The 26,297-nt window shown below is 45.6% G+C and overlaps 1 protein-coding gene across 1 annotated transcript; it reads left to right on the forward strand.

Annotated features, from left to right (window-relative positions):
* The first annotated feature begins 4,197 nt into the window (after positions 1-4,197).
* ENC1 (ectodermal-neural cortex 1) lies at positions 4,198-17,598 on the forward strand. Its single transcript, XM_032278459.1, has 3 exons — positions 4,198-5,324; positions 9,138-10,952; positions 15,018-17,598. Exon 2 carries the CDS (start codon positions 9,151-9,153, stop codon positions 10,918-10,920), a length of 1,770 nt encoding a protein of 589 aa, XP_032134350.1. The 5' UTR covers positions 4,198-5,324; positions 9,138-9,150; the 3' UTR covers positions 10,921-10,952; positions 15,018-17,598.
* The last annotated feature ends 8,699 nt before the right edge of the window (positions 17,599-26,297 follow it).

Here is a 26,297-nt window from a genome sequence, read left to right on the forward strand (position 1 = left end):
CAAGGAAAGTGACTCAAATATGTCTCTCTCCAGTCCTGTAAGCAGCCAATAAACTGTCTACTCCTTGAAATGTCACTTGGGACCGAATAAGGTGAGGGAGTCTTGAAGGAAGAATTAATTTCCCATCTATAACAAGCCCTCCTAGAGGAGCTCAACATGAACAGTGGCGCTTAGTACTTAAAGGACAAAGGTAGACTTTCACACAAAATTTTCCATTAAAGATCATAATACAAAAGTCAATTGTATTCATATGTAGCAGTGGTGAACAACTGAAATTTGAAGTTAAAAATCATACTATATGGAGCCAGGTACTGTGGCACACACTCTCAGTCCCAGCTACTCAGGAGGAAGAGGCAGGAGGTTAGCCTGATCCCAGAATCTAGAGGCTGCAGTGAACCACGTTGGCCTGTGAATAGCCACGGCGCTCCAGCCTGGCAACTTAGCGCAGCTCCACCTCTAAAAAAAAATCATACTATATAATCCAACTTAATTCACAAAATACACATAAGCTGACAACATAAATGTTAAGATATGATTGAACCAGTTTGCATGCAATCTTAAGAATACTCTCAAGGAGGCCAGGCATGGTGGCTCACACCTGTAATTCCAGCACTTTGGGAGGCCGACATGGGTGGATCACCTGAGGTCAGGAGTTTGAGACCAGCCTGGCCAACATGGAGGAACCCTGTCTCTACTAAAAATACAAACACTAGCTGGGTGTGGTGGCAGGCGCCTGTAATCCCAGCTACATGGGAGGTTGAGGCAGGAGAATCACTTGACTCTGGGAGGTGGATGCTGTAGTGAGTTGAGATCGCACCATTGCACTTTTAGCGTGCTCTGTCACCAAAAAAAGAAGAAAAAACAAAAATACTTTCAAGGTTTATCACAACAGATATTTAACCTAACACATGATTTTTTTTAATGGGCAAAGATAGAAGATGGTAAACCAAAATTTAGTAAATTATTGATTTAGACCCCTTGTCTTCCCCAGACAAAAAAGTGATAACTGATTTATAAAATGCTGATAATATCTTGTATTGATTACTTGTCTTTTTCCTTATTCTCATCTCTTTAGTAAATAGCCAGACTTTCTCTCTTTTTAAAAATAAGAGGATTATAATAAAAAAAAATAAAAATAAGACGATTGCTGATGGCAGCTGAGGTCTCATTTTCCTAGGTTTGTGTATCTGTTTTCTCACTGTTCTGAGGCTCTCAGATCCTCCTTCAGGAATGGAGGGCTTACTCCTTCAGCCTCTGAGTATGCTGGCAGCTCCTTCTGCAGAAGAGTGTCACCTTGCTCAAAGCCATGGTCCCTTCCCTGGGAAACCTGCATTCAGCAACTGGGTGATGTAGCCCTATAAAAGCTTAGCCTTCTTGCCTTAAATGCAGACAATCCTGTGAGGCCATTTCTGTGCCAGAGGTCCCCATGGGGTCAGCCAAACCTTGGCTGAGACCACATCCCAGCTCAGCGTCTCCATCTGTCCATGCAGCTTCCCTCCTTCCCCTTCAGAGGTGTTGATCCCAACATATGTGCTACCGGGAGGTGTGGTCCTGGCTGGGCGTCTGCTTCCCAACACGAACTTGACACTATGGAAGAGGAGCACAGATTTTTGGTGGGCAGTTGGCCCTTCTGCCACACTGAGTCTCCAGGACACAGCCTTGAAGTCCATCTAGCAAATAACACAGGGAAGAAAGCTGTGCTGTCCTCCTCGCACAGACCCAGGAAGTGTTCTCACAGAACAAAGAGGGCACTTTTGGAATACCAGCAGGGAACATGTCTGAATTTGGGTGGGGCTTCAGGAGACCACAGGAGGCAGGATGGCAGCTGCTTAGCCCACTGTTTGGTCTAATCCCCTGAGCTGTCCTGTCCCTGGTACCATGATCGCACCGTGTTAATTAAATCATTCTCATTAATTCAGTCCAAGTGTAAATTAGGAAGGAATGAAGATAAATTAGGTTTGAAGGCAGCTAATACATTTAACCCCATGCTGCTTATTTTGCGGCCTAACAAAATAACATTGTTAAGGGAGATAACAAGCCCAAAGCCTTGGGCACAGCTTCTTAATAGCATTAAAAAATGAGACCTTGGTTTGATGTCACAAGGCAGAGGCAAAGACCTGTTCCCAGGGGCCTACAGGACTGGCCTAATATCTTGTGTGACGTGTTGGCTATTGTGTAATGCAGATACAGTGCAAGTAGCATTTCCTGAGTTGTTTGTAACTCAGATATCTGCTATGCCATTTAGAAGTTTCTTCCTGTACAGAATGAAGACTTGCTCAACTTTTCTTTGTGTGAGTGGGGTGATAAGTGTTACCTTTAGGATTGGCTGAGAGAGGCCGTGGGATTACACAGTTTGAGTTGCTATGATCATAAATATGCTAACTTGCAAATCATTTTCATCTGCAATAAACATTAGAAACTGCCCAACTGCCTGAAAACTAGTCATACATTGGCTCAAGCAAACCAGGGTGCAGTTTGTAGGAGGTCATCAGTAGCACACATGATTTCCCAACTTGCAATTTGAGTTCCTGTGACTTTCGGCAGGAAAACGTTCTCCAGTTTTTAGAACCTACATAAGCTAATTTCTTTTCCCTTGTGTGGCTTATCTCCTGGAGGTAGATGAGGCGGACGTATACGGTCCCTGAATGCACTTCGAGATTTTCGGTCTCAAGCTTTTTTTCTTTCTTTTCTTGAAGCATAGAAAGTGGCAACATTAGGTAGAAAAGATACAGGAAAGTGGCTGCAGTGAATGGTGACACAATGGCTAGAGGATTTCTTTCCTTTCTCAGCCCTGCCTTGCAAAGTTCTTCTCAAAGAGATGTGAACTTTGCTGTTCCCTTGGCTAAGGACATTCCGCAGTTTCTAGGTGGTGAAGATACATTCTTGTCCCTAGGTTGGTGGCTTCCTGTGGCAAAATCCCCAACCAACCAGCGGAGCTATGTACGTAGTCCATTTCTAGGCAAGTTCATCTAGGTGGGGCTTTAGGCCGATTTGACTCACAAAGGAGGCAGACAGAGCGGGTCAAGGAGGTGTCTATAATGTGCGTTGGTGACTGCCTTGATGAGCTCCCCTACACCTTGCCACAGGCTACGGAAACATGTTTTAAAAAGACATATGTCAAATAGCTACACATTTCCACCTCCCATCTTTTCAGCACCTGTCTCTGGAGTATGCAGCGTTACTATCTGTCTGGTCTTGGCTTCAGAACCTGGGTGCTTCTTGCCTGCACTCTCCTAACCTCGCAGCCGCCCCCCGACCCCGGCTCTCCATACGTGGTTCTTGCCATAAATTGATCCGGGTTGTCTATGTGAAGCAGCCATAAGCCTAGACACTGCATTAAAAATATATATAGTTAAAGGTTCGTGGTGAGGCTGCCGAGTTAATTGCTAACAAAGGACTTCAGAGGGCACTGTCTTTCTTTCTTTGTAAGGAGCAAAATTTCTCGGCGCAAATACCAGGAGGGAACAAGGGTAAAGGAAGGTAAATTAAAATGAAGAACTGACAGTCACGGTTTTAGTAGTCTGGATTCTGGAAGTGCCAGGTGGAGCCTCCTTAGCCAGTTTAAACCTCTCCTGCGCTTAGTATTTTAAAGCAAGCTGGGAGGCGAAGCGCGAGGGCGCGGGGACGCGAGGGCGCGGGGACGCGGGGACGGAATAAACTCTGTCGAGGGCCCCTCACTCTCGAGCTGCAGAGCTGGAACATTGTTGCTAAGTGACCCCGACCCAGGCAATTCACATCTCCTTGGGCCTTGGTTCCCCGCCTGTAAAACAAAGGGGCTGGACCGGTCATCGATCCGGTTTATTGATAGACTTAATTCCAAATACCGAATAAAAAACAGACATCTTAACTCCCAGTGGAAAGACAAGTCTCTAGTTGCAAAGATCAAAAAATGATTCGTAAAAGTGATCCCCACGCAAGATTATTTTTTGAATCGCCTTCCTTTCTCCTGCGACGCGGGGCTATATTAAACGTGTGTACGCTGGGCCATTTCTTTACTGAACTCCAAACAAACACCAGCGAGCGATCAAAAGCAGAAGAGGGTGACGGAGGCTTTATCTCTAGGAGAGGAGGCGGCGTGGCTGCTGCTTTGAGGAGTTCACTTTGAATCAAGCGGCCGCGGCGATTGGCTGAAAAGCACGTGGTGCGCTTCCCGCAGGACAGCGCCCGGGCTGCCGCCGCAGTCGCCTGGCTTAGGGCAGAGTCCAGCCACGGGTGCCGCACCCGCTGGGGAGTGGGAGGGAAGGACACATGGGAAATGCCTGGGGCTGGAGTCTCTTTGGCTCTCTGCCAGCAAGGAAGTTAAACCTCCTGGCTTGCTCAACCCAAGTGTCCCCAAAGCGTCCAGACTTTTGCCCTTCCATTGCCACTATCTCTCCCCACTCTAAGTGTCTTACCCAAGGCGCTATCTGTGCCCCGTGCCCAGGGCCCGTCTTGGGGATACCCAGCTCGCCCCTTGCGGCCCTTTCCAGAGCATCTTGCGGACTCTGGCATCACCGAGCTCACAGCCTCGGGCTGCGCTCCCCTGAGGTGGGTCCCTCAGATCCGGGGCTGTCCATTAACCAGGCTGGCCCAGAGAAGCGCCAACACTTGGACTCGGGAAAACTTATTTTATTTTCGGTTCCCCAGGTTGCAGCTGCCAGCGGCTGAGAGAGCGCGTCCGCTTTGTCTCTCGGCACTCCCCGCAGCCCCCCTCTCCCGCTTCCTCTCTCGATTAACTCCCCCGACACGCTCTTCCCCAGCTCTTCTCCTCCTCCCACTCCTTCTCCTCCTCTTCCTCCTCCTACGCCGCGGGCCACGCAAATGCGCTTCCTCCCTCCCCCGGTGTCGCTCTCTTTGCATACGCGCCCCCTCCCCTCCCCGCCGCGCCACTTATAGCGGGGCGCGCGGCGGCGGGGCGCAGACTGCTCTGGCAGCCGGAGAGGAGGCGGTGCGGCGGTGGCGCTGTGGAGAGTCCAGACGCCTGGCTGCCGCCGGCGCAATCAACGCTTTCTAGCTCCCTCCCCCGAGCGCACAACCTACCTCCTTCTGCGGCGGCTGCAGTGGCAGGCTTGCTCTCCGCTCCGGAGACGCGCTCTGGGAGACGCTCTGCGGGTCCTGGGCACGGGGTCCGCGGCGTGGGGACGAGAGGCGGAGGCAAACGCCAGCGGTAGCCGGTCCGCGAGCCAGCGTTCGGCGAGCAGTCCTCTCCCCGGCCGGCGCTCCTTGCGCGCTCCTTACGCCCGGGCATTCGCCACCACTCCCCGGGGCTGAGCGATCGGTTCGTCGCCCCCCGCCCGTGACCGACGCTAGAACTCAGTTGTGCGTTGCGGCCAGTCGCCACTGCTGTAAGTTTCCCCCACTGCCCCGGACCTGTTGCAGGCGCTGCGGGCTTCAGGGGCTGCTTCGGCTGCAGGAGTGTATTCGCGAGGGGTGAGCGTGCTCCGGGCAGCCGGGCGCTTCAACTTAGGCCAAGGGGAGCTGTTCTCGGTGAGGAGAACATGGTGCCCTCCGCTGCCCTCCCACAGCAGGCAGAAGCCGGGCATCGCCGGAGGGGTCGACCGGCCTCCCCTCCGCGGTGCAATGTCCAGGGCGAGCCGCTGGGGAAGCGAGGAGCCGAACTAAGGATACAGTGAGCCTCCCTCCTCCGCGGAAAGCAGCTCTTTCCTGGGGGTGAATGTCGCGTTGTGTCTCTCCCCTCAGCCTCCAGGGAAGAGCGCGCGGGATGGTTGGCCCACGTTGCACCCTCCTAGGCTCGGAGGAAAGTTGGGGCCACGCACAGACAGCCTTAGTGCGGGCATGTTCACTGCGGCGGAAATATCTACAGAGAATGAATGAAAACTGCTTTCTGAAAAACTAGTTTCTTTATCTGTCGAGTAACATTATTAGTTACAAAGGATAGGAATCGGTGGGCGGGGTGGAGATGAAACACTGAGTTTATCCACATGCAGTCTGGTGTCGGAGGCACGGCCAGCCTCTTAAATAGCGTTGCAAGTGTTAATAAAAAGACTCCGGCAAGAAGCTATTTTTGTTAACAAGATCTTTATAATGTTCTATTGTTACCGGCAATATAAATGTCCAGAAAAAAAAATCTGCCTAGTTTCTCTTTTGATTGGATTGAGATCAGGTTCAAAACCTGGAGAAGCGTGCGGGGTGCTAAGCATTGGAAGCAGAGAGCCTGAATTAGGAGCATGAAGTGAACTGAAGTTACTGTAACTGAAGCCTTTTTGATGTTCACAGTAATAGCAGCCCTTTTCCCTGTCTTATTTGTAGACGCAGGTTAAGTATATGTGTGCGTTTTCTTGGCCACTTACTTGGCATGCAAATGTGATTTCTCTGGGGGCTTAAAAATGCTGGAAAGATGATTCATTTTATGTTGAAGGTGTGTTCAGTGACTTGTATACATGGTTTCTGCTGATACTTTGATGTTTGCACAGCTTTAAACCAGAAAGCAATTATTTCCCCTTGGGTTTCCAAGTTTACTTTTTATTTTAATCAAACATTGTTGCAAGAATGTTGATTGTGATTTTGACTGTGACTTGCTTTTCCATCTGGATGGTATCCAAGATGACAGGCTAGGCTCTTCCTTCTGGCTTGATGCGCTAACCTGGAACATACAGGAGCATAAACACAGGATGCAGAGAGATGTACATCCTATGTCCTGAGGTCTTCTCAACAAATTGTTTTCCTAGGTGTAAGTAAGTCTGGTTGTGAATGTTGTTTTGCACCATCCTGAATCCAATGTTCAGGGAAATGTGTTCTGGGCCCAGCATGATTCTAGCTCAATGTGCAAGCATTTTGGTGCCTGTGCACTTAGTTGCAGGGAGCCTCATTCTTCCTTCAGTCAGGGCAGCATTTGCTCTTAGCCTGAGAGGCGGCTGCTTCATAGGAGTATGTAGACAGTCTTTTGAGGTTTAGGCTTAACATCTTCCTCCAAATACTTCAGATTGAATGTACTAATTAAAATAACAACTACAGTGGTGGAGCGTTGAGAATGCAAATGAGTGTTTTAACCCTTTGGAAACTTGGTGCATTCCCATAGGTTTATGTGGTCATTCTCCAGAACACTGGGCATTGGTTAGACTGGAGGAGAGAGTAGAAGCTTAGCTTGAGGTGGGAGTGAGGCTGGCTCCTCACCATTTTTCATATCCCAAGTCACTGCGGAGGGTACTAGGTGCTTTGTAAAGACTTCCTAACACTGGAGCTCTAGGACTTTGTTGCTTCCTTTCTTCCAGGAATAAAAAGTTACATTCCAAAAAGAAAGGAAAACCATTTGCATCACCTAATGGTATGAGGCATTTATGTGTCATGCCCCTGCCTTTGTGGTTTGCTGTGGTGTCTCACAGTGGGGTTCACATCTGGTTGGGTAGGTGGCAGGTTAGTATTTTAGCCCATGAATCTGTGGCAAACCATTGATTTGCATTTATTAATAATTCTTAGAATATAAATGTAAAAAATATCTGAATGGTTAAAGGAAACAGTTTCAGCTGTGTTCTAAGGACTGGCTGGCTGTGTCTGGAACAGATACTGTAACCAGCCACACGATTACCCTCTGGGGATAAACAGCGGGATAAACAGCTTCTTTAGGAATCCTTGGGTAGGCAGGTTCTTGAGGACTTCATTCCTTTGAAGTAACGGAGGGGTAATATAAAAGAAAAAGATGAAGGCGTGTGATTCAGTTTTTGAAGATGGATGACAGAGATTTCCTATGTCGCTACCCTACTGTTTTCTTACTGAAGAAAACCAAATGATAGCATTCGATTCTGCCATAATTTCAGTTTAGATACCAAGTGAAAGCACTGTAGCGGCAAATAAATTCTGGGGTGGCCCTAAATTAATAACAGCTGGCAAAATAACGCACGCACACACACACACACATACACACGTATTTTTTGATTGAAATAAAGCAGTGTTTGCATTTTGAACACCCTCTCTGCAGGTACCAGCATTTGCAGGTATAGGAACAGTGCAGTCTTGGTGATGCACTATTTAATCAAAAGACAGGGGTGAATCTTTTGTTCTTGCAACTGGTTTCCCAAAAATTGATATAAAGTAGGAGAACAGAAAACAGCAGCCATGAGTATGCTACTCAAAATATTCTTCTGCTTATGTGACAAATCCTCACATGGGAGGCTATCCAGAGCAAGACAGGTAGTCAGTGATTATGGCCAGAATTTATTCTGTGTTTTGACTAAAGCCTGCTGATCAATATATGGTTATGTTCAAATTGGGATGCTTTTAGGAGTCTTCAGTGGTAGAGCTTTCTGGTTAGAAATTAATCTTTAAATTGGGAGGCTGAGGCAGGAGGATCCGGTGAGGCCAGGAGTTCGAGACCCTGTCTCTACAAAAAATAAAAAATAAAAAAAAATACAAAAAATTATCTGGGTTTGGTGGTGCGCACATTTAGTGCCAGCTACTTGGAAGGCCGAGGCAGGAGGATCAGTTGAGTCCAGGAGTTCGAACCTGCGATGAACTGTGATTGCACCACTGCACTCAAGCCCGGGTGACAGAGTAAGACTTGGTCTCAAACACACGTATAAAATGAAATACATTAATCTGTAACATTTAAATAAAGGTCTGATCATTGCAGAAGTTGGTCTTACATTTCCCATTTACTGTATGTGCTGGGAGATTGGATCTTACCAAAGGAATTCTTAATAGAATTAATTATTAGGTGTTTGTTTTACGCATGGCTTTATGTTGCATGGGGCATGAAAGCCGGTACCCATTCTCTGGCATTATGAGAGCAGGAGACCTGACATTTGAAGTGGCCCGCAGTGAATCAGCTAGACTAGGACAGGGAGCCGTGAGAATGAGACATCACTTCTGGCTTTTGCTGACTTACATTCTAAAAGACTTCAATGGCCTGAAAGTTGGCAGTCAGGTTTTCCGAGATGAACCTGCTTTTTATGCAGTGATTTTTTTTTTTTTAAACAGTACAGAGTTCAAATAGCTCAACAGTATTCCGGTGAATAGCTTTCCTTCTGGGTAGTTGTCTCTGGCTTTGTCCTGGAACAGCCATACACTATTCTAGAATAGTAAGTGGCATGGTCAACAACAAAGTGTTCTGGTTTTTGCCCCAAACCATTGTTGCTTTTGTTCTGCTGTTCTGAACGTCAGGAGCATAATTTTCAATGTATTATTATTATTATTATTTTTAGGAGTGGAAGCAAAATGTCAGTCAGCGTGCATGAGAACCGCAAGTCCAGGGCCAGCAGCGGCTCCATTAACATCTATCTGTTTCACAAGTCCTCCTACGCTGACAGCGTCCTCACTCACCTGAATCTTTTACGCCAGCAGCGTCTCTTCACTGATGTCCTTCTCCATGCCGGAAATAGGACCTTCCCTTGCCACAGGGCAGTCCTGGCTGCATGCAGCCGCTACTTTGAGGCCATGTTTAGTGGTGGCCTGAAAGAGAGCCAGGACAGTGAGGTCAACTTTGACAATTCGATCCACCCAGAAGTCTTGGAGCTGCTACTTGACTATGCGTACTCTTCTCGGGTCATCATCAATGAAGAAAATGCAGAATCACTCCTGGAAGCTGGTGACATGCTGGAGTTTCAAGACATCCGGGATGCATGTGCAGAGTTCCTGGAAAAGAACCTGCATCCCACCAACTGCCTGGGCATGCTGCTGCTGTCTGATGCGCACCAGTGCACCAAGCTGTACGAGCTGTCCTGGAGAATGTGTCTCAGCAACTTCCAAACCATCAGGAAGAATGAAGATTTCCTCCAGCTGCCCCAGGACATGGTAGTGCAACTCTTGTCCAGTGAAGAGCTGGAGACAGAAGATGAAAGGCTTGTGTATGAGTCTGCAATTAACTGGATCAGCTATGACCTGAAGAAGCGCTATTGCTACCTCCCAGAACTGTTGCAGACAGTAAGGCTGGCACTTCTGCCAGCCATCTATCTCATGGAGAACGTGGCCATGGAGGAACTCATCACCAAGCAGAGAAAGAGTAAAGAAATTGTGGAAGAGGCCATCAGGTGCAAACTGAAAATCCTGCAGAATGATGGTGTGGTAACCAGCCTCTGTGCCCGACCTCGGAAAACCGGCCATGCCCTCTTCCTTCTGGGAGGACAGACCTTCATGTGTGATAAGCTATATCTGGTAGACCAGAAGGCCAAAGAAATCATTCCCAAGGCTGACATTCCCAGCCCAAGAAAAGAGTTCAGTGCATGTGCGATTGGCTGTAAAGTGTACATTACCGGGGGGCGGGGGTCTGAAAATGGGGTCTCGAAAGATGTCTGGGTTTATGATACCCTGCACGAGGAGTGGTCCAAAGCTGCCCCCATGCTGGTGGCCAGGTTTGGCCATGGCTCTGCTGAACTGAAGCACTGCCTGTATGTGGTTGGGGGGCACACGGCCGCAACTGGCTGCCTCCCGGCCTCCCCCTCAGTCTCTCTAAAGCAGGTAGAACATTATGACCCCACAACCAACAAGTGGACCATGGTAGCCCCACTCCGAGAAGGCGTTAGCAACGCCGCAGTAGTGAGTGCCAAACTCAAGTTGTTTGCTTTCGGAGGTACCAGCGTCAGTCATGACAAGCTCCCCAAGGTTCAGTGTTATGATCAGTGTGAAAACAGGTGGACTGTACCTGCCACCTGTCCCCAGCCCTGGCGTTACACAGCCGCAGCTGTGCTGGGGAACCAGATTTTTATTATGGGGGGCGATACAGAGTTCTCTGCCTGCTCTGCTTATAAATTCAACAGTGAGACTTACCAGTGGACCAAGGTAGGAGATGTGACAGCAAAGCGCATGAGCTGCCATGCTGTGGCCTCCGGAAACAAACTCTACGTGGTTGGAGGATACTTTGGCATTCAGCGATGCAAGACTTTGGACTGCTACGATCCAACATTGGATGTGTGGAACAGCATCACCACTGTTCCATACTCGCTGATTCCTACTGCATTTGTCAGCACCTGGAAACATCTGCCTTCTTAAATGCAGTACACTCGAGAGAAAGTGAGCACGAGGTAAGAAGTTTAGTTGTAGATATAAGTATGCATGTCATTAGGCTACTGCGTAAGTTCAGTACGTGGGGTGAGATCTGTGAGAGACGGTAGTGCAGAGGTCCTATCAAAGCTGTAAAAATAAGGCAGCTGGTGCCCCCAGAACTTACCCACTTGTGTTGATCACAGCCTCAGCCCCCCCATGGTATTAGCCAGTGGTTCTCAGCTTTTACTGAGCCTCAGAATCTCCTGAAGAGCTTTTCAAAAACTGTGCATCCCAGAGACTTCGTTTCATTTGTTCTGGATGGGGTCCAAGCATCAGTATTTTTAGGAAGTTTCCTGATGATTCCAGTGAACAACCAGGTTGAGAACCCCTGACCTCTGTTAGGAATGGCAGCTAATGTTTATTGAGCCCTCACGTGTCCTTGGAGCGTTGCCACGTGTTTCCCATGGATCATCTCATTCTATCCTCACAATAACCCGGTGGGGAATTATTACCAGCTTCATTTTGTAGATGAAGAAACTTCATGCATTAAGGAGGGTAAGCTGCCTGAGTTAGCAGAGCTTAGTAAGTGGTGGAGCTGGTCAGGAAGCCAACACAGGGGGTCTGGCTCCTGGGCATAAGCACTGGAGCATCATGCTGCACTGCCACTGAATAAACTTGGGCTTTACGTGCATGATGCCAATGCCATCCCAGGTGATACTTCGTTTACATTCAAATTTTGCTTCCCCAAACCCTTCCTGGAATGAATAGGGCTTTAAAAAATGTATTGCTCAAATTCATTCCTAGTTTATTCTCTCCAAAATTATTAGCTTATTTAAAGGTTTTTCTTAAAAAAGAAAAGTGCCCTTTATGGCGTTTATGACCTTAGAGATAAATATATATCTGTCTTTGTAAAAGGTTGCACGTAATAGCAGAAATTTGTGCAGATAATACCCAGCAACCTAAACTTCCCTGACTGTGGCCTTTCAGAATTAATCAGTCAGGCTGCCCCTATTGTCAAGGCTAACAAAAGTTGTATTTCTGTGTCATGCAACTGAGTACATGATAGTTGTCTGTGTATTTAAGAGTATATAATACTCTCGGCTCAAATAATTGATAGGTCTGCACAGTTCAGAGTTCGCAAAGCTCATGGCCACTTTGCTGCTAAGCATTTTTAGGACTGGCCCCAGGAATCGCTTAGGCGTGTGTAAGTGTAGCCCAGCACATACAGAATGTGTTGATTTGTTTTGGTGATTTATGGGCTTATTACTAATAATAAGAGAAGAAAGTAACTGCTTTGGAGGAACTACAATGAAAACAAACTCATTTACTTGGGAACTTTTAGCTCTGTTTTCCCTAGTACGTTTCACACCTTTGAAGGGGACTTCAAAGGGAGAAAAGGGGATCTAGGCGCAGTGGCAAGCTAAGCAAAGAGGGGTTTCATCTCATGGGTCTTTGCTTTCCCCATCTCTTACAGCTCATTTAGAAACATCGTTAAACCTGGCCTCACTCTCCCATTTCAGCTTGCTATTTTTTTCACTTCTTCAGTTATCTTTTCCTCCCTTAGTACTATTAGCAGAGTTCTGAGTTATGTCACACTTTCTTGGAATGAAACTCCTTCAAAACAGCAGGAACAGTCAGACACCTCCTCTGGGGAACAACTGGGCTAATGGCATCTCACACCAAACTGGTTTTTGTAGCCTTGCTGGCATCTCAGTAATCTTGAACAAACAAATGCTCTGAAAGTGGTTATTTCATTTGTGATATGAATGCGTGACTCACCTCTAAAGCAGGTTTAAAGAACCTCCTAGGCAAAAAGCATCAATTAACAGCACACTTAATTGGGTGTTAGTCCAGAACTGAGTATATTTGCACAGAGAGCCATAAAAATTGCCACCAGGGTGGTGGTACATAAAAAATGACAATGGGTAGGCTGGCTGGCATCCTTGGAACAAGGTAAGGAAATTGAAGCAGAAAGGGGAGAGAAGCCACATGTGTGTTCTGGCCCTCGTTTTAAGTTCTAGACCTTCCTGAGTTTTAGATTGCTTCTCTGTCAAATGAGTGGTTTGGTCTATAATTCCCCTGTGACTGTCCCAACTCAGACTTGGGTCAATTGATAAAGGAGTGGGGTTAAAAGAGGCAAAAATGCCTGGCCCAGTGCTTGGCGTGTAGTAAGTATTCAATATTCGGTTTAGACCTTAACTTACTCTGAGACATGGCAGTGGAATTAGCTTTGTGTGTGGTAGGAAAATGAGGTTTCTTTGACTACTATCTGCTTGTTGTTTTTAGACTTCATTTTTGCTCCCTTCTCTGTCAGCCCAGAGTGAGCATGTTGGCAAACACTTGACTTCACCCTACCCTAGTATTTGAACTGAATCATACCCTTCTGGTCCCTGGGAAACAGAGCCAGTAAAGTGTTAAGTTATATGCAAAATAACATCCTCTTCACCCCCGGCGCTACCAGTGAGAGACCCAAGCACATAAAAACTAAATTTGACAGGGCCAGGTTTGCTGCATAAACGCCTGATCAAAGCCACTCTTTGAATTTCCGACAGGGAGAATGTTGGTTAACATGTCTACAGTTTACCACACAAGATAGTGCTAAAACATTTAAGGGGGTTGGAGTGCCTTAAAGGGCTGAGTAGGTAGGTATCAGTTCCAAACTACAAATTCCTCTGCCCTCCAAATGTAGGTGCTAACTGAATTAATACAGTGTTTAACAGAAAGTTTCCCTTGGTCTTAAAGTTCATCCACCAAGGAGGTTTTATCTGCCTCCTGCTGCTCTATCAGTGGGTGGGAAGGGCAAAAAGGAAATTACTTTGATTATCCTCTGTTTTCATGATAGCGTGTGGCCTCAGCCTAACTTGGGCTTTGCTTTGCTTTGTTTCTGCTCTCAATTTTTTTTTTTTTTTTTTGGTGCATGTCCTTCTTTTTTCCTGTTTGAATATACAGGGTTTTGTTTGTTTGTTTGTTTGTTTTTTTGGTGTGTATCTTTTTTTTTTCTGTTTGAAATATGCAGTGTCTTGAAATTTTATATTATTACAAGATACATTCTTTTGGCCTAACGTTGAAGTATAGGTTACAAGGAGGTGGAGGTGGGGCAGTGACACTGTAGTCTAAGGAATGCCTTGAAAGCTTGAATCACTGTTAGGAAACCACCAGAAGAAACAACTCATGAAATGAATCAGCTTCCGAACACACAAAAGCAAAGTGGGAAGAATTCAATGCAAATCATGAGTGGCCCCTCCAGAATTTCCTTTGTCTGTACTTAGAGTTACAGCAATAGGGATACAAAAGCCCTCTGCAAAATTTCCCCAGATGAAATCAGAAATAAATAAATGGGAAGGGTGAGCAGTGTGAGGAAATACAAACTCTATGAAATGTGCAGGCTTTGTGGTTACAGCACTTTGAACTGATATTCATACTTGACGTAGGTAAATTCTGTAGCACAGGCACGCCGTGGCTGCCAGCACCTAAGTGTGGACTAATGAACTTTGAGAATAAACTCCAATCTTGTGCTGTTGAGACCTGATACATCATTGTGTGAAAGGAAGCGACACTGATTTCTGCCATAATGGATAGCAGAGATGCATTTAAATAAGAGGATTAGTATGTCTGCCTCCTAGGTGGTGAATAAAGTTAATTTGGAATCTTTCATGGTACGTGGGCCAGTGAGGGTTTGCACAGGAATCTCCCTTCTTTTGACCTCTTAGTGATCACTTTACAGTGGCTCTGTTTAACCACAGAAAGAAATTTTATGAATGTTGGAAGCAGAAGATAGCAACTCATAGTAGCACCTAGACATACAGGTTTGGATTTGAACATACATATATGCTTAGGAAAGAAGTGAAGGTCCTCCTTTAGACACCACTGTTTTTGTCAGGCCAGCCATCAGCAGGGATGCATACATGCACATGTGTGTGCATTTAAGGCAAGTACTTTACATATCTTTGCATAGTTCCTACTCAACATGTGAGACCTTTGGAAGCAATATTGTCCAGTTCCATCCCAAGTTTGTGGCTAATAACAAAAATCTTAAAACTATGGCATCATACAAATCCTTCATGCTTTTTTTGTTTTGTTTTTTGCTTTTCCTTCTATTTCAGCTCACTCTATCACTCGATGAGATAATATGAGATTTCTGCTTTGGAAAGGCCAAGTTTAATGAAGAGAAAAAAAGGAAAAGAAGTTGCAAGACTTGAATAAAATCTGCTGCACCTTGTAAATGCTCTAACTGGACATGAAGGAAGGGGGTGAGGGAGGGGGGTGGGATTTTTGGTGCAAGTAGCACATGGTTTAAATATGAATGAACGAACCTGTGATCTAGTCCTTGTCTTGTAATTGTGGATTAATGTCAACGTTAATCAGCCCCTCAAAGGGAGAGAAAAGCTGGACCTTTTCCCTTGCTGTACCATATTCAGCATTTGATTTCCATGGGCTCCGCCATTTATGTGTAAAATTTGAAATGGTTGTCACCTCTCTCTGAGGAGTGAGCTTGAAGCCTCCATGCCAGCTGCTGCTGGAGATTCAGAGCCCAACTGTGGGTCCAAGAGGGAAGCTGGCTGAAGAATGAGGACCACTGGACTCTCCGTTAATCTCTAAGGGGTCTGCGCCCCAGGAACGTTTCCGAACAATGGGGACTTTGTTGGTAGCCATTTGGTAGATGTTCTTTTCTATTTATAAGTGACTTTAAACTTTCCCTTGGCTGTTAAGAAGTTTGTTATAGATATAGCTATTTATTGTTCAATGCCTGCATGCTGAAACAATGCCTACAGCTGTCTTCACATGTATGGACGTGTGTGAATGGTTGTATGTTTTGCACATTTTGTGGCTGTTGAGATGTGCTTTGCTGCACAAACATGAAAAATTTTGAGTTACAATTTGGAGTATAACTGGAGGGTGGGTTGGGGAGGGGTGGATTTTTAAAACGTCAAGACAGGGAAGGATGACAAAATGGAAATTTCAGTGACATCCTAGAGGTAGAGAAACCGTGGAGATCACTTTTCTCAGACTCACCAACTTTTAATGGGATTTCATGGGGTTTGGTTGTGCTGATGGGGTAAGGAGAGGCTTCTTTCTGCCCTCTTCCCCCTTCCCATCTGATTTACCGAATTCAGTCTCAGCTGCTGAAATTTGGAAAGGACCAAATTGCTTTACAGTTTTTTTTTTTCTTTGTGTAATATCCTGAAATCCTGGAAAATTCTATGGAATAGGTCTGTATATATAGGGCACAGGTAAAGGCATTGTCCAAAGTTTATTTATTTATTTATTACCCTATAAGAATGCTTTGCCATAACCACAGTTAATGGGGAAAAACAGAAGTGTCACAGATGTAAATTAAATCACCAGATTTACTTGACCTGAACTGGTTCTCTTCTTGCCATATGATTTAGCAAGTTCTAGAAGGTCGCCAAGACAATAATCACATTGGCACAATGTATGCTTTAGTGCTCACCCTTAGGCAGATCTCTTTTTAAAAACTCTTTGGTGCACAAGTAACACATTTGGCCACAAAACACCAAAGAATTGTCTGCAGTGGCCCCTATTGAGAAGTTTTCCGGTAGAGTTGGAAATCAGTTGTGAATACATTCTTTGCTAGTTGGAGTGCTTGTTTACTGAGCATGTGCCGTCCTAGGTATTAGTGCTAGTCTCAAATAGGTGCTTCCCCTGAGGTGCGGGGGACGCCCAAAGTTTGCAACTCAAACTGCTTTCATTGATGTTTCTCACATTGCTGTATTTTAGAAAATAGGGGTTAAGACTGATAACAACCTTTTACATTGTGACCGTGTTTGCATTGTCTAATGACAGATAAATCCTTAACATTTCTCTCCACCTTAGTACTTTAGACTAATTGTGCTTGTCCGTCCATGCCATGAATGAGTGGGCTGTAGTTGGGCCAAAATAAATGAGCCGTTGGAAGAAAAGAATCACAGTACTTTCCAGCAGTCAGTCCCGGGGTTCCTAGATGTGTTCTGAGCAATGCAAATGTCTAATTGTCCCCCAGCGGGCATAGTTAGTGTCGTTTATATTGTAGCAGTTACAGCGCTGTAGTTTATGATGCAAATCGCCAAGAGAGATGTATGTGTCACTGTGTGGCTTCTGAAAGCAGGTTGAATTTTCTGCAGCTGTTTCAAAGTTGGGGTATGTCCTTGAATCCTCTGTTAATTACTGTGTGTGAGCCAGGGGGAGCCGTGTTAAGCGTTGGGCCCCCAGCCTGCAGGGAACTTTCTGGACTCCCACTCTTTGAATTGATGTAGGCATTTGGTCTCACTACTTGACCATTCTCACCCAGTGAAACGTCCCACACTTTGAAGCAAATACAATTCACAGCACAGTACACACAAAAACCTTGGCATAAGACAGAGAAGGTTCTTCTTATTTTGTGGGCTGGTTGCTGTAGAAACACATAACAAAGGGCAGCCCTCCACTTCTGGTAGAATTGTGTAGCCCCTTTTCTCTGGGCTTGACACCTGTCTTGAATAAGAGTGATTAGAGCCGCATAATATCCCTCTCTTGGCTATTGACTATGTGGTTCACGTACAAAACTCTGTATAAGTTGAAGGAAAATGTTCATGTTCATATGTACTTGTTTGCTATGACTACATTTTGAGGTTTTGTAAAACTGTTATTTTTTTTTTTCACAATGTGAAACTGAAGGTCAATAAATTATTAGAGATTTTCTCTTCATTATGTGTGTGGGTCTTTATTTGAATACATAATTTGAGCCTTTTCTCGTTTGTCCAAAGAAGGGTCATTTCAGATATTGCGAAGATGTTTTATTTCATCATTTAGTGATACTTACAAAGGTAATTTTGCATATTAAATAAAACTTGTTGACCATTAGAGTATCTCTAAGCAAAGCAAAATACCTCATTTACGGGTTCTTCATAGCTGGGAATCTAATGAGTCACACACCATGCCATATTAAGACAGCATACTTCATAATACAAGGAATTTAGTTTTTTGAAATCCTCACGTGGGTTATATTTTGATAGAAAGCTGCTGGAGAAGGAGCTGGAGTTCAATCCTCTTTTCATCTGCTGACATCCGCTTTAGAAATCATTTAAAGTGGAAAGATATGCGTGTTAGTTCTGTACTGGTACAGAAAAGCACAAGCTTAACCCCCTCAGGAACACTTAGCTTCTTCCAAGCTGATGGCTGTCCTAGCTGGCTCTGCAAAAGGCAGCTGAAGCCTCCTGCCCCCACCTCATGATAGCTTCATGTCACACTGAGATGCCCCTTTATCACTTGGATTGGACTCCTTATTGTTTCAGTGTGCAGAGCAAGGTTGGGCATAACCTTTTCCGGGCAGAAAATAAATATTACCTAATTGGAACTCTAGGAGCGCTCACAAGTAGGCATAATGCAATTACAGACTTTGGACTTTGACCAAGATGCCGGAGCAGACGCCTTGGGTTCGACAGGAGGATCATTTGGTTCTGTGCTGTGTGAAGCTGGTCTAGAGCCAAGCCTTGGGGGACCAGTGTCAGTCCTCAGATTCCAAGTGCACGATGTTGAAGACCCATGGAAACCCTGTTGTTGACACCATATGTATGACACCAAATGATAGGGAATTAGGGAAGGTTAGTTAGGAGTTGACGGATGGGATTTAGACTCAGGAAAAGGTCTTGATGTTAATCCCTAGAGGGGTTGAGAATGGTTCCTATAGAAATAATTCTGAACAGAACTTTCATTCTCTGGAATTGTTTCTCTTTATCATCTCAGTTGGAACATGTAGACAGATGAAAAAGATATTTCAAATTCTGAATTTTCATTCACTTGGAAATTTCATTTCATTTAGATCACCCCAAACAGTGGCTAGGATAATAAAACTGGCCACAGCAGGGAAACGGGCTGGAGGTCGGCAGTCCAGGGCCAGGACAGCACCCCCACGAGGCCATCAGTCCTCATCCTTACAGGATGGCAGATGCCCCTCATGGCATCACATCCACTTTTCCAGGCAGCAAAAGTAGAGCAGACAAAGGGGAAAGGGCTCATGCCAGAGGACAGTCTCCCTTTTTCTTGGAATAGTAATAGTTTACCCAAAAGGCTCACCCGGGAGACTTCCACTTACCTCTCAGTGGCCAGAACTGGGACACGTGAACTTGCCAAGGTATAAGAGAGCCTGGGGCAGGCAGTGCTTTATCTCACACACTGCCACCCCACAGCAATGTGATTTAATAGGAAGGAACAAAGGGAGAGCAGACATTGGAGCGGGGACTACGCAGATTACCCCCTGCAGTAGCTGGGCTTGTCTACTCCAGCAACGGTCCCCAGCCTTTTTGGCACCAGGGACCGGTTTTGTGGAAGACAGTTTTTCCATGGATGGGGACTGGGGCTGGAGGTGGCAGTGGCAGGGATGTTTCTGGGATGAAACTGTTCAACCTCAGATCATCAGGCATCAGATCAAGCTTGTCCAATCTGCAGCTCAGGGCAACTTTGAATGCAACCCAACACAAATTCATACACTTTATTAAATTATTTGTGGTTTTTTTTTTTTTTAGCTCATTAGCTATTATTAGAGTGTTTTATGTGTGGAAGAAACAATTCTTCCAACGTGGCCCATGAAGCCAAAAGATTGATTGGGCACCCGTTCATTAGATTCTCATAAGGAGTATGAAAAGCAGATCCCTCACATGTGCAGTTTACAATAGGGTTTGAGCTCCTATGAGAATCTAATACCCCTGCTTCCCCCGCTCCACTGATCTGACAGGAGGCGGAGCTCAGGCAGTAATGCTCACTCGGCCAAGGCTTGCCTCCTGCTGTGCTGCCTGCCCACTTCCTAACAGACCACGGGTACTGGTCCATGGCCCAGGGACCAGGGACGCCTGTACTACAGAGAATCATCCAAGAAGCATTGTAAATAATAGCCCCATTCACTGAATGATGACTATTTAGAGCTTGCTATATGGCTGGCTCCCTTGCCATATAGCAAGCTCTGAATAAATAGCTGAGATTGTGCTAAGGACCTGCTTTGCAGTCATCTCATTTAATCCTCATGACAAATTTAGGTAAATATAGGGAGATTTCTTAACATCTCTGAGCCATAGATCCTCTGTCTGTAAAATAAGCATGACTAACATGCTTTCTGATAGAAACATTTCATAATATAAGAAATTTAAGAGAAAGTACCAGGCTCAGTACCTGGCACACAGTAGGTCCTCAGTAATTTTTGGTTGTCATTTGACAACAGTATGGGGAGAGATACATATGTATAAATCTGAGTGCTTACTCTGTGCCAGGGACTATGTCAAGGGTTTGCATGCCTCTCATCTTGCTCATCCTCCAGGCAGCCCTATGGGAGCAGGCACTAGTATTACTCTCATTTTGGAGAAGAAGAAACGGGTCTTGAGAGATTATATAACTTGCCCGAGGGAGTGGTGGAGGTGGATTTCAAGGCACACTCTGACCAGCTCCTCCAGGTCCAGGAATGTAGAGGAAGGTGATTTACGGGGCTGAGCCTGACTCTGAGAAACCCAGGGCTGCCCTGCGTCCATCGTGTCCAGAACACACGATTCTGTGAGGTGGGCCGAGGAGACCTGCAGCTGCTGAGCCCCGCCCTGGACATAAGGACTGAAGAAGCCAATGGAAAGAGTCAATTGAGACTCAAAATGTTCCTTGATAACCAGAAGATAAAGTTGTAGGGAATTTTTTTTTTTTTTTTTGAGACGGAGTTTCGCTCTTGTTACCCAGGCTGGAGTGCAATGGCGCGATCTTGGCTCACTGCAACCTCCGTCTCCTGGGTTCAAGCAATTCTCCTGCCTCAGCCTCCCGAGTAGCTGGGACTACAGGCATGCACCACCATGCCCAGCTAATTTTTGTATTTTTAGTAGAGACGGGGTTTCACCATGTTGACCAGGATGGTCTCGATCTCTTGACCTCGTGATCCACCCGCCTTGGCCTCCCAAAGTGCTGGGATTACAAGTGTGAGCCACCGCGCCCAGCCAGTTGTAGGGAATTTTTAAATAAATGGGGGCTTCTGGGAGGTTGTCACGCTTGATCATTCATTGAGCTATACACGGATGCTTTCAGGGTTATTCTGTTTATAAGACGTCTATTGACTGATTGATTGAATATACCCATGGATCATGGCCAGACCATGTATAAGAATAGAACTCTGACCCACAATCTGCAGCAACCAGCCCAGGAAACCAACACATTATCTATAGTGATCAGCCCAGGAAGCCAGCCTGCTCTTTGTAAATTAGACCTATAGGAAGTCAGCCCTGAAGGAAGTCAGACCACTATCTCTGGCAACTGGTTTAGAAAGCCAGATAATAACCCCTGTATTATTCACAGTCAGCCCCAAATGGCCAGGACTTGATTAAAAACAGGCTGCTTCCCTAATTTTTGTCCTTGCTTCTAACTAAGGACCAGCCAGAGATAGCTAAATATACACCCTTACCCAGACACCACAGGATACCCACTTCTGGTTGCCCCACCTGCAGCTTCCCTGTGCCAACAGCCTCCAATCAAACCTGAAGACATCCCTTTTTTCCCCACAAGGAAACTTTCCCTTTTCTCTGTCTTCTTTTGAGTCTCTGCCAAAATGCAAGTGACAGTGGCTGACTCCCTTGCCATGTAGCAAGCTCTGAATAAATAGCCTTTGCTTGTTCACATTTGGCTGGTCATTGTTTATTTCCACAGACAAATGTTTGCTCAATAAAATAATTAAATGTTTCAATAAAAAGGTTCACAAAAATGAAGTGGGGACAAACATTTTGGGTTCTAGGTAAGCTGGGTTTTCAGAAGGTTGTTATCCTCCTGACTATCTGGGTAAATGAAATGTACATAGCGCATATAGCATAAGAAAAATGGATTTTGAGTTAATGGGGTTGAGATTAGGGAATCTGGTTTGCAAAAGGAGAACAGTTGCTTTGTTTGGGAATATTGTGAATAAAGTGAGAACACTTAAATAAGTTTTACAGCTATATTCACGGTGTACATGAATGTATGAATAAATGCAAAAACTTAGCGGTTAATTCCTGGTCTTGCCTGTCACAAATCTTAAGTGCTTTGCCTGTCTGACACATACTCAGACTAAACCATCTGTCCTGCATTTGAATTTAATCACAGACAATGAATTTTAAAGCTCTGTTATATGTCAGATATTGGACAATTAGGTGCAAGACCTAACTTTCAGAGGGGAAAAAATGTACATTGAGGCATGACGATGAATTAAAAGCAATTTGACTAAGTAAATTATAAATCTAGCATAATCTTGTCCAGCTCTGCTTACAGCCCAGCTCGCTTTGTGAGTCCTGGGGAAACCAAATGAGACAAAGTTTCTGTCTTTCTCTCTCTGGTCCTGTTTCCCTGGCAACCATAATCTTTATCTCTGCAAAGATGGGGGACTGCAGTGAGGAAAGGCAGTTGAAATTTCAGCAAAGTCTCTCACTAACCTTTTTCTTGTGTTATCAGATGATTTGTTTTGTTATGAATAGTTATTTTACACCTGCTTTTTAGATAACATGGGGAGTGTTTATTGGATATCGTAGAAAGGCTGTGAGGATTTCTTTTCCATGGGATATGCTAATATTGTGTCCACAAAGAAGATGCAATCAGCGTCTTGGTAGACACAAATTAGGCACCTGCAAAGTGGGAACTAAAACCTCTCTCACTCTTTCTCTGTCTCTCTCTGAGGTTCTAACGAACACATATGCAAGCTCTAAATTGCAAATACACCTGCCCCCCTCACCCACCCACATACATTCTGGGCAAGGCATTGCTGCCAGGAGAACCATTTGCAGAGAACAAATTTTGTAATTTTGAAATAATTTCTATACTCTGAGGGGAAGGAAAGGAGAAAGGAAAAGCAGAAGATAACCTTGAGGGGATGTGTCTGGTGATGGTGGCCTCTTCACAGCCCTTTCTGGTACTTTCGGAGGGTCCATCTATTCAAGAGATGGAGGGGGCCAACCAGAACTCTTTTTCAAAATGGGAATACCTAAACTGCATTTTGAGGGCTGTTAGTCATTCACACATTCGTATGAATCAGGCCCATCTGAAGGCTGAGTGGGGGTTGGGAGTGGGGCTCAGACCTAGGGAGACACCAGGAATTAGGAGGCTCATAGGCGTGGGAGAAGAATGAGAAAGGCACATTTTGACTTTGAAGTGTTATGGCTAGAGAGGGGGAGAGACGAATAGGCAGAGCACAGAGGATTTTTTGGGCAGTAAAACTATCCTTATGATACTACAATGAGGAATATCTGTCATTAAACATTTGTCAAAACCCACAGAATGTGCAACACCAAGACTCAACCCTAATTAAACTGCGGACTTTGGGTGATAATGGTGTGTCAGTAGGAGCCTAAGAAATGCAGGTTGTAACAAATGCACCACTCTGGGCTGGGATGTTGACAGGGAGAGGGAGGTTGTGCTGTGTGGGGCCAGGAGGTATTTGGGAACTCCGCTTTTTGCTCCATTTTGCTGTGAACATAAAACTACTCTAAAAAAATAAAGCCTATAATGCTTTCCTCTCCCCCAAACACCCTATGAAAACATTGGAAACAAAAGGAGTCTTTTAGGATTGTCAGATAAATTGTTTCATAAAGCATAGAAAGTATTTATTTAAATGTTATCTTGAATGGACTTCATGTACAGAAAGAGAGGAAACTCTTTCTCCCTGCAATATTGTTAGATATATATTTGGTTCCCTTCTTACACACAGCTCCTAAAATCCTTGGAATTGCCAGAGGGATGGGCATCTTTTGTACGCTAGTAAGACAACTGGTGGCTGGGGGACCCTAGGTAGCTTCAGGGAGAGGGCTGCATAGGCATGATTAGAGGATTGGGATTTTTTAGCCCCACCCTTCCAACTTTGCGGGAGGCCAGGACTGAAGGTTAAGTTGATCACCAATGATTAAGGATGTAATCAACCATGCTTATGTAATGAAGTTTCCATAAAAACCCAAGAAGGGCTGGGCTTGAGAGCATCTGGATAGCTGACCACATGGAGGTTTCTGGGGGGTGACACATCCGAGAGGGGATGGAAGCTACTTGCCTTTTCCCATATACTTCACCCTATGCTTCTCTTCATCTGTATCCTTCATAATGTCCTTATAATAAACGAGTAAACATAAGTAAAGTGTTTCTGCATTCTGTGAGCAGCTGTAACAAAGTACCAAACTCAAGTAGCAAGCTGTGGGAACTCTGATTTCTAGTCAGCTGGACAGTGGTGACAGGCATCTGAAGCAAGGGCGGTCTTGTGGGACTGCAGTCTCAGCTTTTGGGATCTGACACTATTGATTTGGACAGGAGAAAGAAATACTGGGTAGAAGAGGGCAGTTCCCTGTCAAGAGCCCCACCCTCAAGCCTGGAAACCCGTGGCCCTAAATGGAAGCAGGCATTTCTGGTTTTGCCCCAAAATGTTGCCTTTGGGGCTGCCCCCCATCCTGTACCCATGTAAACCCCAAATCCCAGGCTCCACAAATAGATGAGCAGATGAACAGAAGAGCAGAGGAGAAGAAGAGTGGCACAGCAAAGGAGAGAAGAGAAGGAACGTCTGAATGTCGAGAGGAGTTTGGCTGGGGACAGTTGGAGAGGAGATCAGCCACAGGGTGGCCAAATTCCAGGGGAAGGTCATCTTCCTACTCCATCCTCTTTCCAGCTCCCCACCCATCCTGCTGAGAGCCACCTCCATCATTCAGTAAAATTCCCCGCGTTTACCATCTTTCATTGTCTTTTAGAGACAGAGTGTCACTCTGTCGTCCAGGCTGGAGTGTTGTGGTGCCATCTCGGCTCACTGCAACCTCTGTCTCCCGGGTTCAAGCAATGCTCCTACCTCAGCCTCCTGAGTAGCTGGGATTATAGGCATGTAGAACCATGCCCTGCTAATTTTTTTGTATTTTTATTAGAGATGGGGTTTCACCATATTGGCCACGCTGGTCTTGAACTCCTGACCTTGTGGTCTGCCTGCCTTGGCCTCCCAAAGTGCTGGGATTACAGGCGTAAGCCACCATGCCCGGCCTCCATCTTTCAATTTGTTCCTGTGATCTGATTCTTTCTGGACATCAGACAAGAACCCAGCTACCAAGAGGGCACTGAATTGGTTAACAGTGACGCCATCTGTGGATGGCAGAACTAAAAGAGCACCATAGCATGCCTACTAGGGCTTTGGGAGTTGCAGGCACCCACCCCCAGATGCTACTGTGGGGCTGGAGCCCACACTTGCCCCAGTTCCTACACCTGCCCATCTGCATGCTACCCCTCCTGTAAGGGATCTGAGCACTTGGTGGCTGCAGAACAGATGAGCCATACCCCTGTTGCACATCCTGTGGGGGAGTTGCAGGGTGTTGGGGGAGGGGGGAGGTTGGTCAGGGAACTCTCCCGTCTCACTATCTCCATGTAGATAGTGCCAGAATTGAATTATATTAGTGGACATACCACTAGTGTGTGCTGCAGAATCTGCAGAATTGCTTGGTTGATGTGTGGGAACCCCCACCTCCACTCCACATCTCGCGTTGAAAGTCTTGAGTGACAGAATTAGTGTGGGAAAAAGCCCATTCAGTTTTTGCCCTATCTCTAACACTTTCATTCCTGCATTCCTTGTTCCAGGACCCAGAATCAGGCCAGCACTAGTGGAGGCTCAGAGAATGGAGTTCTGAAGCCTGACCCAGAACCCAGCTACCAATTATAACATCACTTCTAGGAGGATATGAGTCCCACATTCCCAGCAACTAACTCATAGCTCACTCATAAGTTAATGCTAGTCTGCATTTTGGCAAATACCTATACATAGATATCTGTACTCCCAGTATAAATATTGAATCAGAAATTTTTATTTTTGTAATATTTACTTCTTAGAACACTTAGTGTTCAAATTTAATTACTGCAGTATATTTTTATTTTCCTTTTTAGGTGTTTCCTTGGGGCAGAAAGTGAAATGCCCATATGACTAGAAATTTATTTCATTCATTTATTTCTGGGGGAAAAAACCATGAAAAGGGTAATAATCACTGACAGAAATGTGGAAACGTTCAAAGAGATAAACCAAACCATTTGGGAAGAACAATGGCCCTTTCAAAGAGTTCCACTACAGCTGATTGGGGATAGCTGGAGGGAGGCAGAGCCTTACTCTTGCATGGCAGTAGGTTGGCCTTGCTGGCCTGCGCTAGGACAGGGCTCCTTGAACTTCCTGTGAAGAGGCAGCCTTGGGACCCATGGGGTGGAGAAGGCATGGGGTGGGGCACAGAAGCACCATAAGGTTGTGATGATGCTGCTGGGTGCCTTTTGCACCCAGCAAACTGGAGAGAAGGCTGTGAGGAGGATGAATCTAGGGCAGTGACTGCTGGCATAACCTCTGGAATGGCACTCCCAGATTCTCCTGCTTTCCAAGAACCAGGACCAAAGGCAGAGAACCTTGGAGTCCCAAGGTCCCTGGGTGG

The sequence above is a fragment of the Sapajus apella genome, unplaced genomic scaffold, assembly GCF_009761245.1.
Source record: "Sapajus apella isolate SASKATOON/1434 unplaced genomic scaffold, GSC_monkey_1.0 scaffold1, whole genome shotgun sequence".
Lineage (NCBI taxonomy): Eukaryota > Metazoa > Chordata > Mammalia > Primates > Cebidae > Sapajus > Sapajus apella.

Excerpts from the sequence above, each read along its gene's own strand:
- ENC1 (XM_032278459.1), top strand. The coding sequence starts at position 9,151 with ATGTCAGTCAGCGTGCATGAGAACCGCAAGTCCAGGGCCAGCAGCGGC.